Source organism: Balaenoptera musculus, chromosome 20, assembly GCF_009873245.2.
Source record: "Balaenoptera musculus isolate JJ_BM4_2016_0621 chromosome 20, mBalMus1.pri.v3, whole genome shotgun sequence".
Classification (NCBI taxonomy): domain Eukaryota; kingdom Metazoa; phylum Chordata; class Mammalia; order Artiodactyla; family Balaenopteridae; genus Balaenoptera; species Balaenoptera musculus.
The window spans coordinates 10,876,883-10,889,805 of NC_045804.1; the positions used below are offsets into that span (position 1 = coordinate 10,876,883).

General features: G+C 44.5%; 1 protein-coding gene across 1 annotated transcript in view; it reads left to right on the forward strand.

The window, feature by feature from the left end:
* Positions 1-12,923, forward strand: part of CCDC40 (coiled-coil domain containing 40) — a 42,418-nt gene that overhangs the window by 11,745 nt on the left and 17,750 nt on the right. Inside the window, exons 8-10 of the mRNA XM_036837061.1 lie at positions 4,167-4,324; positions 4,505-4,627; positions 8,265-8,386. Of these exons, the coding sequence (XP_036692956.1) occupies positions 4,167-4,324; positions 4,505-4,627; positions 8,265-8,386 (403 nt within the window). The remainder of the gene's footprint in view (positions 1-4,166; positions 4,325-4,504; positions 4,628-8,264; positions 8,387-12,923) is intronic.

A 12,923-nucleotide genomic window follows, 5' to 3' on the forward strand; every position in this document is an offset into this window, starting at 1 on the left:
CGTAGGTGAAACGTGGGGCTTGGCCTCTGGAGAATGTCCAGGGTTGACCTCCTCACTTAGGAGGGGCGTGAAGCCCACCAGTCAGTAAACCTTCACATCCAAATGTGACTCATCAGCGTCAATCCCCAGACAGGAGAGCGGACGCCTCCACAGACACAGACCGGGTTCCGAAAACATAGCATATGCCAGCTGGTGTTCGACATGAGATTTTAGAGGACATCTCATCAGTCAAATGAGAACCAACTATTAGGGAAAAGGATACTCGGAATTAAAAAATAGAATCACCTCCCGCACCCCGCCCAAAGTACTAAATAGGCAAATCAGCACTGCTGGAAATTGAACAATTGAACTTGTGTACTAAAAGGTCAGTTTGAGGAATTCTGCCCAGAATTCAAAGCAAAAACCCAAAGTGATGGACGTTTTGAGAAGGAGATAAAAGACATGGACGGTAGGTCTGGTAAAGTCAGTATCCATGAGATAGAAATTCCAGGAGATTAGGGGCATTAACCAGTGACATCAGAGGAAAACATTTGCGTGAGTTCAAGAAAGATGAATCTTCAGATGTAAAGACTCATGGAGGGCCAGATGGGTGGAAGAAAAAATAAACATGCCTAGACATAGTTGGTGAAATTTTTAAATTCCAAAGGTAAAGGGAAAAAATGCCATAGAATTACAGACAGGACAAAACCAGACACTTCCTATGTTATTTAACCCACAAATGGGTGGAAAATTTGGGAAACTCTTCCCAGGCTTTTTTTTTTTTTGGCTGCATTGGGTCTTTGCTGTGTGCAGGCTTTCTTTAGTTGCAGTGAGCAGGGGCTATTCTTTGTTGCAGTGCGTGGGCTTCTCACTGCGGTGGCTTCTCTTGTTGTGGAGCACCAGCTCTAGGTGCGTAGGCTTCAGCAGTTGTGGCACGTGGGCTCAGTAGCTGTGGCTCGCGGGCTCTAGAGCGCAGGCCCAGCAGTTGTGACCCACGGGCTTAGTTGCTCCGTGGCATGTGGGATCTTCCCGGACCAGGGCTTGAACCCGTGTCCCCTACATTGGCAGGCAGATTCTTAACCACTGCGCCACCAGGGACACCACACCCCCACCCCCAGGCTTATTTTACAATGTTCAGTATAATCCTTACTGCAAAAGCTTACAACGTACAAAAACAGAAAACTATAAAGTGGTCCTACTTATGAGGTGTAAAAATCCTAAATAAAATATTAGCAAATATTAAATTTTTACTCAGCAACAAAAGATTAAGTTCAGCAATATATGAAAAGAAAAATACTTCCTAGTCAAGAGGGCTTAATTCTGGAATAATTTGAAATTAGGAAATCTACTGATTCATTGCATTATATTCTTAAAGGAGAGAGAACAAATAGATCTTCTGAGTGGATGTCAAATGGGTGTTTGGATAAAACTCATTGTCCATTCTAAACTAGGGTAGAAGGAAAGTTGTTTGTAAGTATTTATCAGCCACTAACAAGGCAGTTTTACTCAGAGGAAAGCCCTGGAGAAATCATAGTTAAGGAATGAGACGAGGATGCATTGTTTTGGAGGTTCCAGCCATGAAAGAAAACAGGAAAAATAAACGAAGTATAGATTCTGGGTATGAAGTCATGAAACTCATTCTCCACCAATGGTATGATTGTTTACCTAGCAGATTCAAGATCACTGATGAAAAAAACAGTAAGAAATCTATAAAGTAACTGAATACCAGAGCTATAATTTTCTTTTCTACCAGTCATATCCAATTATGAATTATAATTTTTTAAAACCTCATCCATAATAGCTATAACAACTATAAAATACTGAGGAATAAGTCTAACAAGAAGCAAGTGAACCTATCTGAAGAAAAACAATAAAATTTTACTAAAGGACATAAAGCAGATTTAAATAAATGGAACAATCATGTAACCAGATGAGAGGATACAAATGTCATTTCTCTCCAAATTAATAAGTAGTTCAATGCAAGTCCAGTTAAAATCCACGATGGGATGTTTTGGGTGAACTTGAATTTATTTAACATAGTTATTTATTATTTTCAAGAAGTAATAATACAAAATTAAGGCACTCTGGAGTCTCCCCCGCCCCAGCCTCCAGCCACTGCCACAGAGGCACACGGTATTATTGATTCTTGTGTATTCTTTTAAAGATGTTTTTGCATATAAAAGCAAAGTTACAAGGGTTGTGGTATTTTTTTCTATATTTTTTACACAAGTAGCTGCATATTATACCCACTGCTCTGTTCCTTGCTTTTTTCCCTTATCAATGCATGCATGCAATACCTAAAAATCTCTCCAATGATTTTCAAGTTCCAAGTTCACTTGGAACACTAAATGCACAAGAATATCCAAGAAAATTGTGAAAAGGAAGGATAATGAAGGGAAATTGTCCTATCAGGTATCAAAACACAGTATCAATCTACAGCAATAGAAACAAAATGGCACTAGAGAAAAAATGGGCAAACAGATCAATAGTGCGGAGTAGGGAGTTCCAGGAAATTTACTCAGGAATTTAGCTATTTACTGCAAATTGAAAGTACAGGTTGTATTTTTAAATCACTAAATATTTTTGATCATTTGACCACCTGAAAATAAACACTTAGACTCCTATTTCACACTAAACCAATCCCGTTGACCCTGCAAATCTCTCTGGCTTCCTCTTCTGACACCAGGTCAAGAAAACTCTGCTTCTAGAGTGCTCAACTGCTCAGGTCAGGCCCACCTGATCATTTCCCTTTTTGCCACAAAACACAATCACAGGAGTGACACTGGGGGCAGAGGTCATGGGAGGCATTTAAGACTAGCCACCCTGTTTTTATTACATGAAGGGCCCTTTGAAGCCTAATAGGTAAAAGACGACTATCCCACCCCTAGAAGAAGGGCCAGTGGTATGAGCGGGCAAGTCAGAGAAGGAAAAGGACAGCTGGTCTTCAAACTGTGAAAATAGACTTGATTTCACTAATGTTGAAAGAATACAAATTAAAAAGAATATTTGAAATATTGACTCTCAGTCACTCAGCCAGGAAAGGATAGAGGGGCAGAAGTGAGTGCCCTGAAGGATGGGTGGGTGAGCTCTCTGATTCAGGTGGGGGTGGATTAGTTGGCGCCCTCTGCCATAGAAAAGGGCCACAGACTGGGCGGCTTGAAGAACAGAAGTTTGTCTTCTTGTCATTCTGGAGGCCAGATGTCCAGGATCAAGGTGTTGGCAGGGTGGTTCCTCCTGAGGCCAATCTCCTGGGCTTGTAGACAGCTGTCTTCTCCTTGTATCCTCACAAAGTCATCCTCTGTGTGTCTGTGTCCTAACCTACTCTTCTCATAAAGACACCAGTTGTTAGGGCCCACCCTGGTGACCTCATTTTATCTTAATTACCTCTTTAAAGACCCTCTCCCCAAATATACCCCCACCCCAGTCCACCCGGCAACCACTCTTTCTACAAAACCTCCCCCCTCGTTTCCCTGCATTTGCTCCATTCCCCTCCCCCATAACTCTTACCCACACAGGAGCCAAAGAATTCTCTAGTGTTAGGGTTTTCACAGTCATCTTAGATGTAAAAGTTAAAAAAAAAATTTTTTCAAGTTTAAGTTCATCCTTCAAAATCACCTAACTCCAACATGATAGTCACCCAGCAGCCTTTTGATCTATAAATCGATTTTCTGTTTAGATCTACCCACTGAATAAGGAGTGCTCTACACAAGTGAGCCAACAATTACTGGTTGAAGTCTATCTCCCTAAATAAACTGGTGTTCTAGCTTATAAATCAATCTCATGTGGGTTTCGTTCCAAGGAACCCATACTCCAGTGGTGCTCAGCCCACCCTTCAGGCTGGTTTCCTCCCAGGGGATTTAGGACTGTACCTGAGATTGCCAACCTCTAAGTGGTAAGAAATCTGTAAAATTCACATGAGGCCTCGTAACCTTGACACTGTTTCAGAACATCCTTAGACACGGAGAATCTCTAATATGTAGTGGGAATGGAGGGCTTATTGCAGTTGGTGGGCATACATTACATATATTTCGTCTCTGCAACTAGACTGTAAAGTCTTTGATGGCAAAAGGTATGGGTCTTTGTAGTTTAAAGGCTGTTTCCCAGACCCACCCCACAGTGGGGGGAGGGGTGCTGCTTCCATGATGTCCGGTGTGCGATGCTGGGACACCCTCCCCCTCTCTCCCCAGTGGCAGCTCTGCAAACCGAGATGGAGACCCTGGCTCTGCATCTCTTCTACGTGCAGAACATAGACCAGGACGTGCGTGACGACATCCGGGTGATGAAGCGAGTCGTGAAGAAGTCGGAAGCTGAGCGCATGCGGGCCGAGTTGGAGAAGAAGCAGCAGGTATTCTGCAAAGATGACGCCCGTGTGACTATTTGCCACATCTTTGATTTCCTGATCTGATCAGCCCTGCCCCTGCGTGAATACCGCAGCCCTGGGGGCCATGCCCAGCATGGGGTTGCTGACGTGGGTTGAGGTTGCTGGGGACCCATCTCACTGTGCACCTCGTCCCATCCCTTCCAGGACCTGCACGTGGACCAGCTGACCACCCGAGCCAACCAGCTGGAAGAACAGATTGCCCTGTTCGAGGCCCAGTACCGCGCGCAGGCTGAGGACACCCGGACACTCAGGAAGGCAGTGAGCGAGGTAAGCGCTCAGTGGCACAAGCGCCATCTGGCAGCGCCCAGGCAGTGCCTGCATGCCTGCAAGGAGACTGACTGAGCCCCCAGTTAGCCGGCCAGCCTCCTGCACATCTGTCTGTCCTCATAAGCATCTCAGAGCATCTGGCTGACCCACGTTGGGGACACAGTAGATACCAGCTGACTGATGGCCGGTATTCTTATTCCCACTGTAGCCAGTGATAGACTGAAAGGCCTCTCAGGAGCTGGGACATTCTGTCCTGCTTGCTGGGGCATCCTTAGCAAGTTCCTTAGCGACAGCAGGCCTCTTTCGGAGAGGGCTGAAGTTTCCCTACCCGTTCTCAGCCTGGGCAGCCAGTGCTCCAGGGCAGTGCCCACATCTCCCTTCCCATGTGGAGTAAGGGATGGCACGGGCTCAGTGCAGCTCCAAGTTCAGTGGCCAGCACTGGAAACCAAAGTGGCTGTGACCTTTTTTTTTTTAATCTGTGAGTCACCATCTGCATTCATACATGCAGTGATGACACAAAGGAAACAACCCACTTTTATTGAAGGAGAGACAAATGGGCTTGAACAAATGAACAAACACACCTGGGTCCACATGGGAAAGCGTCCAGTGCTTGCCAACCTATGAATATACTTAACCTAGAATGTGCTCCCATCAGAATCTCAGGGGGGAAAAAACTTCTTAGTTAGCAAAGTGATTCTTAATTTTATCTGAAAAATAAATTCAGAGGACTAGCAGAGAATTGTCCAGGGAGGAAGGTTCATGAAGGCTGGCCCACGGTCCCAGTTTTCCCAGAAATGACAGATTTCCCGAGACGTGGGACTTTCTGGGCTAGAACCAGGGGAGTCCAGGACAAACCGGAATGGTGGGTCCACCTAGCATTAAATACTATAAAGCCCTAGAGACTAAAATAATGAATTACTGGAGTCAGGGACAGACGGGTAGGCTGTGGGAGCCTGTGAGAGAGCTCAGAATCAAGGAAACATTTATATAGAAATTTCATGGATTATAAATTAATGGAGAGCAAGTGAATTATGCACCCGGTGGTGCTGGGACATTTGGTTAATCATTTGGGGAAAAAAATAAAATCTTTTCCTCATACCACACACTAAAATTCCACATGGGATCAAGTATTGAAACAAGGGAAACTGTACCAGAAGAAAGAAAAAGATAAATATTTATAAAGCCCTGGGTTGGAGAGGCCTTTCTAAGCATAACACCAGTAAGTTTGGTGGTGTAAAGAGATTTTGAAAATCAATTCAGAATCTGCCGTGTGCGATTCTGCTCTGTGATGATTGTGTACACACACAACGATGCTGTAGTTTTCTTTCATTACGTCTTTTTTGCCTCCCGCCCCTCCCTGCTGGCTGTGTGCCATCGGGGCAGGACCGTCCCACGTTTGTTCATCCTGCATTCCTGCACCCAGAACAGGGGTCCCATGGCAGGTACGACAGAGACATTGACGACAGACGAGAGCGGGACAGGGGTTCTCCCACCAAGTTGGCAAAGATGAACAAGGCAGGGGAATTGGGGCTCCCGTACTGATGGCGGGGGTGCAGTCTGTCTTCATCAAGATCCTTATTCAAGGGCAATACTGTACTGCATGTCAGGGACACCCACCCCGCTCCCCAGCAAGCTCTCCCAAAATATCACTGTTTGGACTTCATTCCAGGGAGAATAGGCATGCAAATAAAATTTCTGTATACATTACATACTTCACGAACAAAATGAATAGAGAGTCACTGGGGACACAGTGCTGTATGTGATAACCAAGAAAGTCTCAAGAAGAGGACATTGGTTAAACAAATTATGATATATCCATGCAGTGGAGGACTATCCCACCAATAAAATAAATATTTACTGGCATGGAAACCCATTCACGATATGCTACTTTTTATTTTTATTTTTAATGTTTATTTATTTGGCTGCACCGGGTCTTAGTTGTAGCACGTGGGATCTTAGTTGTGCCATGCGAACTCTTAGTTGCAGCTTGCGGGCTCTTAGTTGCGGCATGCATATGGGATCTAGTTCCCTGACCAGGGATCGAACCCTGGCCCCCTGCATTGGGAGCGCAGAGTCATAACCGCTGGACCACCAGGGAAGTCCCGCTACTTTTTTTTTTTTTTAAATAAATTTCTGTTGTTTAAGCCACCAGTTGATGGCAATTTTTTTTTTTACACTGTATTTATTTATTATTTATGGCTGTGTTGGGTCTTCGTTTCTATGCGAGGGCTTTCTCTAGTTGCGGCAAGTGGGGGCCACTCTTCATCGCGGTGTGCGGGCCTCTCACAATCGCGGCCTCTCTTGCTGCGGAGCACGGGCTCCAGACGCTCAGGCTCAGTAATTGTGGCTCACGGGCCTAGTTGCTCTGCGACATGTGGGATCTTCCCAGACCAGGGCTCGAACCCGTGTCCCCCGCATTGGCAGGCAGATTCTCAACCACTGCGCCACCAGGGAAGCCCCCCGCTACTTTTTAATACTAAGTTACAAAACAATAATAGGATATGATTGCTTTCACACACACACACACACACACACACACACGCAAAACACACACACACACAGGAATATAACACCGGGGTGTTAGAAATGGTAAACTCTAAGTTGTGGGATTATTTTTATTTTCTTTTTGCTTATCTCCATATTCTAATTTGAGTAGAATAAACACTTTTTTTGATGAGGAGTGTGTTTAGAACATTTAAAGACTGAATTCAGCCTCGATTTTTGCATCTCAGCCTGTACCTTGGTCAGCAGGCCCTCGTCCGGCAGCCCTGGGGAGTCAGGGGGCACCTGCCTCTGGCTGACCAGCCCCGCAGAGCCCAGCCTGGGGAGGAGCCCAGTGGTTTTGGTACCTACTGCCTCGGCCGGGCACTGTTGGGCAGTGCACAACCTACTCCACGGCACAGAGCAACCTCCTCAGTTAATAACTTACCCAAATCCTGAAATGTCTCACCAGTCATGGTATAATTAATTCATACCACTTTATGCTCTATAATAATAATAATGAATAGATGATTTTTTAAAGCCCTGACACCTGAGAGTGGGATCCCCAGGGGTGACGCCTCCTTTCACGTCCAGCTCCACCCTTTTATCGTCCCTGTGAGTGTTCAAGGCCACTCTGACTTCCTCCAGCATCTACCATGCACATCCACCAAGAGCAGACGCTGCTGGGACTCATCACCTCCACAGAGATGCTCATGGCCTAATGGGGGTCTCACCCGAGCTCCCACTCAGTGCCCCTTCCAGGAATCAGCACGAGGCCAACTTGCTAACATTGCAATGATTCCACTGAAATGACCATCAGGACATTCTGAGCACCACACGACACAGCAATTGTGGTCGAGCTAAGAACGTGCTGGGTGTACAGGCACCATCCCCTCTGATCCGACGGCCGCAGGATGTGGGTACTGTTACTGTTCCCGTGTCACAGCTGGGGCTCAAGGCTCAGGCAGGTGTTAGACAGGTCTTTAGAGCCATGTTTAATTTGACATGTGTCCTTCTGCTGATGCAGATAAAGAAAAGCCTGGGTAACAGAGAAGGAAGATGATTCAGGAAGCTCGGGGCTCTCCGACATCCTTTTGGGGCTCTGAGCTTAATGACATAAGACCAACATCCAAGTAACCTCAACGCTCCACTGCAGGCCTGCACGGAAATAGATGCCATCAACATGGAGAAAAAGCGCATCCTGCAGCAGTGGGCCACCAGCCTGGTGGGCATGAAGCATCGCGACGAGGCTCACAAGACCATCCAAGAGGCACTCAGGTACAGGCGGCCCTTCTGGTTGCCATGGAGGTGGGCCAGGTGGCTCAGGACCACGGGGGTGTCTGGGCGAGCGGGGAGAGCTCGTGACAAGTGTGGGAATGCGGAGGCAGGTGCGGAGTGGACTCCACGCCCAGCTCCTCACAGGTGAGCATGGAGTGCCCATCCTCGGCTCTCCTGGGACAAAGGGGTGCACCTGCAGCCCCGCAGCCCTTCGGCCCCAGCTTCCGCCCTGAAGCCCCCTTATTGTTCACCCAGATTTCAGTGTTTCTTAAATCCTTTCAAACTTTCCGTAGCACCAGGGCAGCAAAGCTTTCATGCTCAGATTTCCTGGGAGGATTAAGGAGAAACAGTGAGAGAGAGAGAGAAAGAAAAAGGGGTATTTATCTTGGGCAGATAAAGGTGTCCCTTTGATTTGCAGTTTCACCACCTGTGTGCAGAAACTTCATCCCTTCTCTATTGTTCTGCCGAGGGCTGAGTTCCATCCGAAATCCTGCTTTAATCTCCCTGAAAAGGGAAGGAAGAGGCCCCCCTCGCGTTCCCCTCTCACTTCTAGCGAGGGCTGGACGTGTAGCCTGGGCGGGGTGCTGGAGACAGAGGCTTCCAGACACAGCACTGCCTGAATTCCCCAAACCTCCAGGGTGCTTGGGGCCCAGATGTGGAAGCCGGTTCTGGAGCGAGCACATCATAGCTCGACTCGACCTCAGAAAAACAGAAACGGAGGGACTGATTGTTTTTAAAACAAGCCATTTTACATGGGTAATGCTGGATTAAAAATACTCGTTTCCTTCATTTCCCTGAGTCGATGAGAGAAAGCCAAAGGGAGAATCATGGAATTGTCCAGGCAAAGTCCGGCTAAGGATCTGCTTTCCCTTTAAACACGCAGGTGGAGGAACCGGGCGGGCTCAGGGCTGTGGGGTTGGGCTCCTCTCTACCCTGCCCCCTGGGGCTGCTGGCCTGCCCACTCCCGCTGTGTCTGCCCCCTCAATGCTGTCCTGTGTTTGGTGCAGGAGAGGCCTTGGCCTGTGGGCAGCTTTTTCCTCCTGCCCAACGTCGACCTTGAGTAAGGTTGAGGCTGGGAGTTTCATGGCCTGTGCCCCCCACAGGGACCCCCCCATTGTCCAGCACTTCCTGTGTGTGTGTGTTTTGTGTATGTGTGTGTGTGTGTGTGTGTGTGTAAGCAATCATATTCTATTATTGTGGGTCCCTACCACACAGAGACTTGAAAGGCAGCAGCTCCTACGGAATCTTTGTAGTTAGTGACAAAGTCGCATTAGGAGTGCCTCCCAACCACAGGTGAAGAATCATGTTGAGGCTGCAGCAAACACTGAAAGTCATACATTCAAAGCAAATGGGTCATTTCCATGTGAAACATCTCAGAACAAGCCAGAAAATACAAAGACTATACTGTGCTTAACTTGGGATGGGGGGGATACCCTGCCTAGAATTTACACCCTCTCAGGGATAGGGACACAAACAGGTCCCCTTGTGCCCTGGTATCTGCCTCTGTCATACCTCCTGACAGGAAACGTGTGGGACAGGCAGGGCTCAGCACCTCTGCTGGGTGTTAATCTGTCAGCTTTATCGCCTTGAGATCCTGTAACAGGTTCCCTCTTAATCCTCAGATGGATTGGGCCAAGCTTCAGGCATATTCTAGATTCCACCAGTTCTTTTCATTCTGTTTATTTTCCACTGGTATCTGTTAATCAAGGACTTTTTTTAATCAATTTTTTAATTGAAGTACAGTTGATTTACAATGTTGTGTTAATTTCTGCTGTACAGCAAAGTGATTCAGTTATACATATGTAGACATTTTTTAAATATTCTTTTCCATTATGGTTTATCATGGGATATTGACTATAGTTCCCTGTGCTCTACAGTAGGACCTTGTTGTTTATCCATCCTATATATAAAAACTTATATCTGCTAACCCCAACCTCCCACTCCATCCCTCCCCCAACCCCCTCCCCCTTGGCAACCACCAGTTTGTTCTCTATGAAGGACATTTTTAAAGAGTGTCTTTTTTATTTTATTACTTTTTTTATTTTTGGCCATTCTGTGGGTCTTGTGGGATCTTAGTTCCCTGATCAAGGATTGAACCCGAGCCACAGCAGTGAAAGTGCCGAGTCCTGGACCACTGGACCGCCAGGGGATTCCCAAGTGTGTCTTTTTTAAAAATAATTTTTATCAAGGGTAAGTGATCACATTACAGGAAATTAGAAAAACAGAGATAAAGATTTAAAATACCACAGTCTTTCTCCTTTTGTGACAATGACAGTTGATTAGCTAGCATTCTGGTGTCTTTTCCCCCATGCATGTTTTACTGAGTGTTCAGATTTGTGTCATAAATATTGGATGTCTTATTGTTGTTGTTATTGTCAAATTCTAGGTATTTATAAGGCTTCTACTTCCTAAAAAAGAAAATGAGTAACTTTTAAAAGTTTGGTTTATTGAGGATAATTTATGTACAAATTTATTATGTAAATTATTAGTGTTATGTAAAAAGTTATCCTTTTTCAGAGCACAGTTCAGTTCAGCAAATGGACAGACGCAAGTAGCCATCATACACTCAAGATATCAGCTATTTCCTGCATCCCAGAAGTCAGTACCTCTTCCCACCTCCAGCCCCCAGCAACCCTGATCTGCTTTCTGTTCCTATAGTTTGGTCATTTCTAGAATGTCATATAAACAGGATCACACAATACGTAGCTTTTCTTGTCTAGCTTTTTTTTCACTTTGCACAGTGCTTTGAGAGTCAGCCTGATGTTACAAGATCAGTTGCTGAGTAGTAGTCCCTCGTGTGGATATATCAACATTTGGTTGTTTCCAGTTTGGACGGTAGCATGACCAGAGCTGCTGTGACATTGTGTGCAGGTCTTGGTGTGGGAATGCAAAATGGAACAGACCACTTTGGGAAACACTTTGGCAGCGTTTGAGATTCCCAGCCATTCTCATCCTCACCAACACTTAATAGTGCCGTCATTTAAATTTTAGCCATTAGTAGATATGTTGTGGTGTCCTGTCGAGATTTTAATTTGCATCTTCCTAATGACCAATGATATTGAGCGTCTTTTCATGTGAGTATTTGCCATGCATATATCTTCTCTGATAAAAGGTGTCTTTTGCTCATTTTTAAAAATTGAAGTATAGTTATTTACAATGTTTCAGGTATACAGCAAAGTGATTCAGATATATATATATACTTTTCCATTGTAGGTTATTACAAGGTATTGAATATAGTTCCCTGTGCTATCGTTTATCTATATATCTGTTAATCCCAAATTCCCAATGTATCTCTCTACCCCCTTTCCCTTTGGTAACCGTAAGTTTGTCTTCTATGTCTGTGAGTCTATTTCTGTTTTGTAAATAAGTTCATAAATAAGTTCATATGTATCATTTTTTTAGATTCCACGTATAAGTGATATCATATATTTGTCTTTCTCCGACTGACTTACTTCGCTTAGTATGATAATCTCTAGGTCCATCCATGTAGTTGCAAGTGGCATTATTTCATTCTTTTTATGGCTGAGTAATTGCATATATATGTGTGTGTGTCCATATGTGTATGTATGTGTATATATATATATATATATATATATACATACACACATACCACATCTTCTTTATCCATTCATCTGTCGATAGACATTTAGGTTGTTTCCATGTCTTGTCTATTGTAAACAGTGCTGCTATAAACACTGGGGTGCAGGAATCTTTCTGAATTAGAGTTTTTGTCTTTTCTGGATATATGCCCAGGAGTGGGATTGCTGGATCATATGGTAACTCTATTTTTAGTTTTTTAAGGAACATCCATACTGTTTTCCATAGTGGCTGCAGCAATTTACATTCCTACCAACAGTGGAATGTAAATTTTTCTCCACACCCTCTCCATCATTTATTATTTGTAGACTTTTTGATGATGACCGTTCTGACTGGTGTGAGGTGATACCTCATTGTAGTTTTGATTTACATTTCTCTGATTATTAGCAATGTTGAGCATCTTTTCATGTGCCTGTTGGCCATCTGTATGTCTTCTTTGGAGAAATGTCTATTTAGATCTTCTGCCCATTTTTTGATTGGGTTGTTTGTTTTTTTTATGTTGAGCTGTTTGAGCTGTTTGTATATATTGGAAATTAATCCCCTGTCAGTCACATCATTTGCAAATATTTCCTCCCAGTCTGTAGGTTGTCTTTTTGTTTTGTTTATGGTTTCCTTTGCTGGGAAAAACCTTTTAAGTTTAACTAGGTCCCATTTGTTTATTTTTGCTTTTGTTTCCATTACTCTAGGAGATAGATCCAAAAAAATATTGCTGTAATTTATGTCAAAGAGTGTTCTGCCTATGTTTTCCTCTAGGAGTTTTATAGTATCCAGTCTTACATTTAAGTCTTTAACCCATTTTGAGTTTATTTTTGTATATGGTGTTAGAGAATGTTCTAATTCATTCTTTTACAAGTAGCTGTCCAGTTTTCCCAGCACTACTTATTGAAGAGAATGTCTATTCTCCATTGTATATTCACGCCTCCTTTGTCATAGATTAATT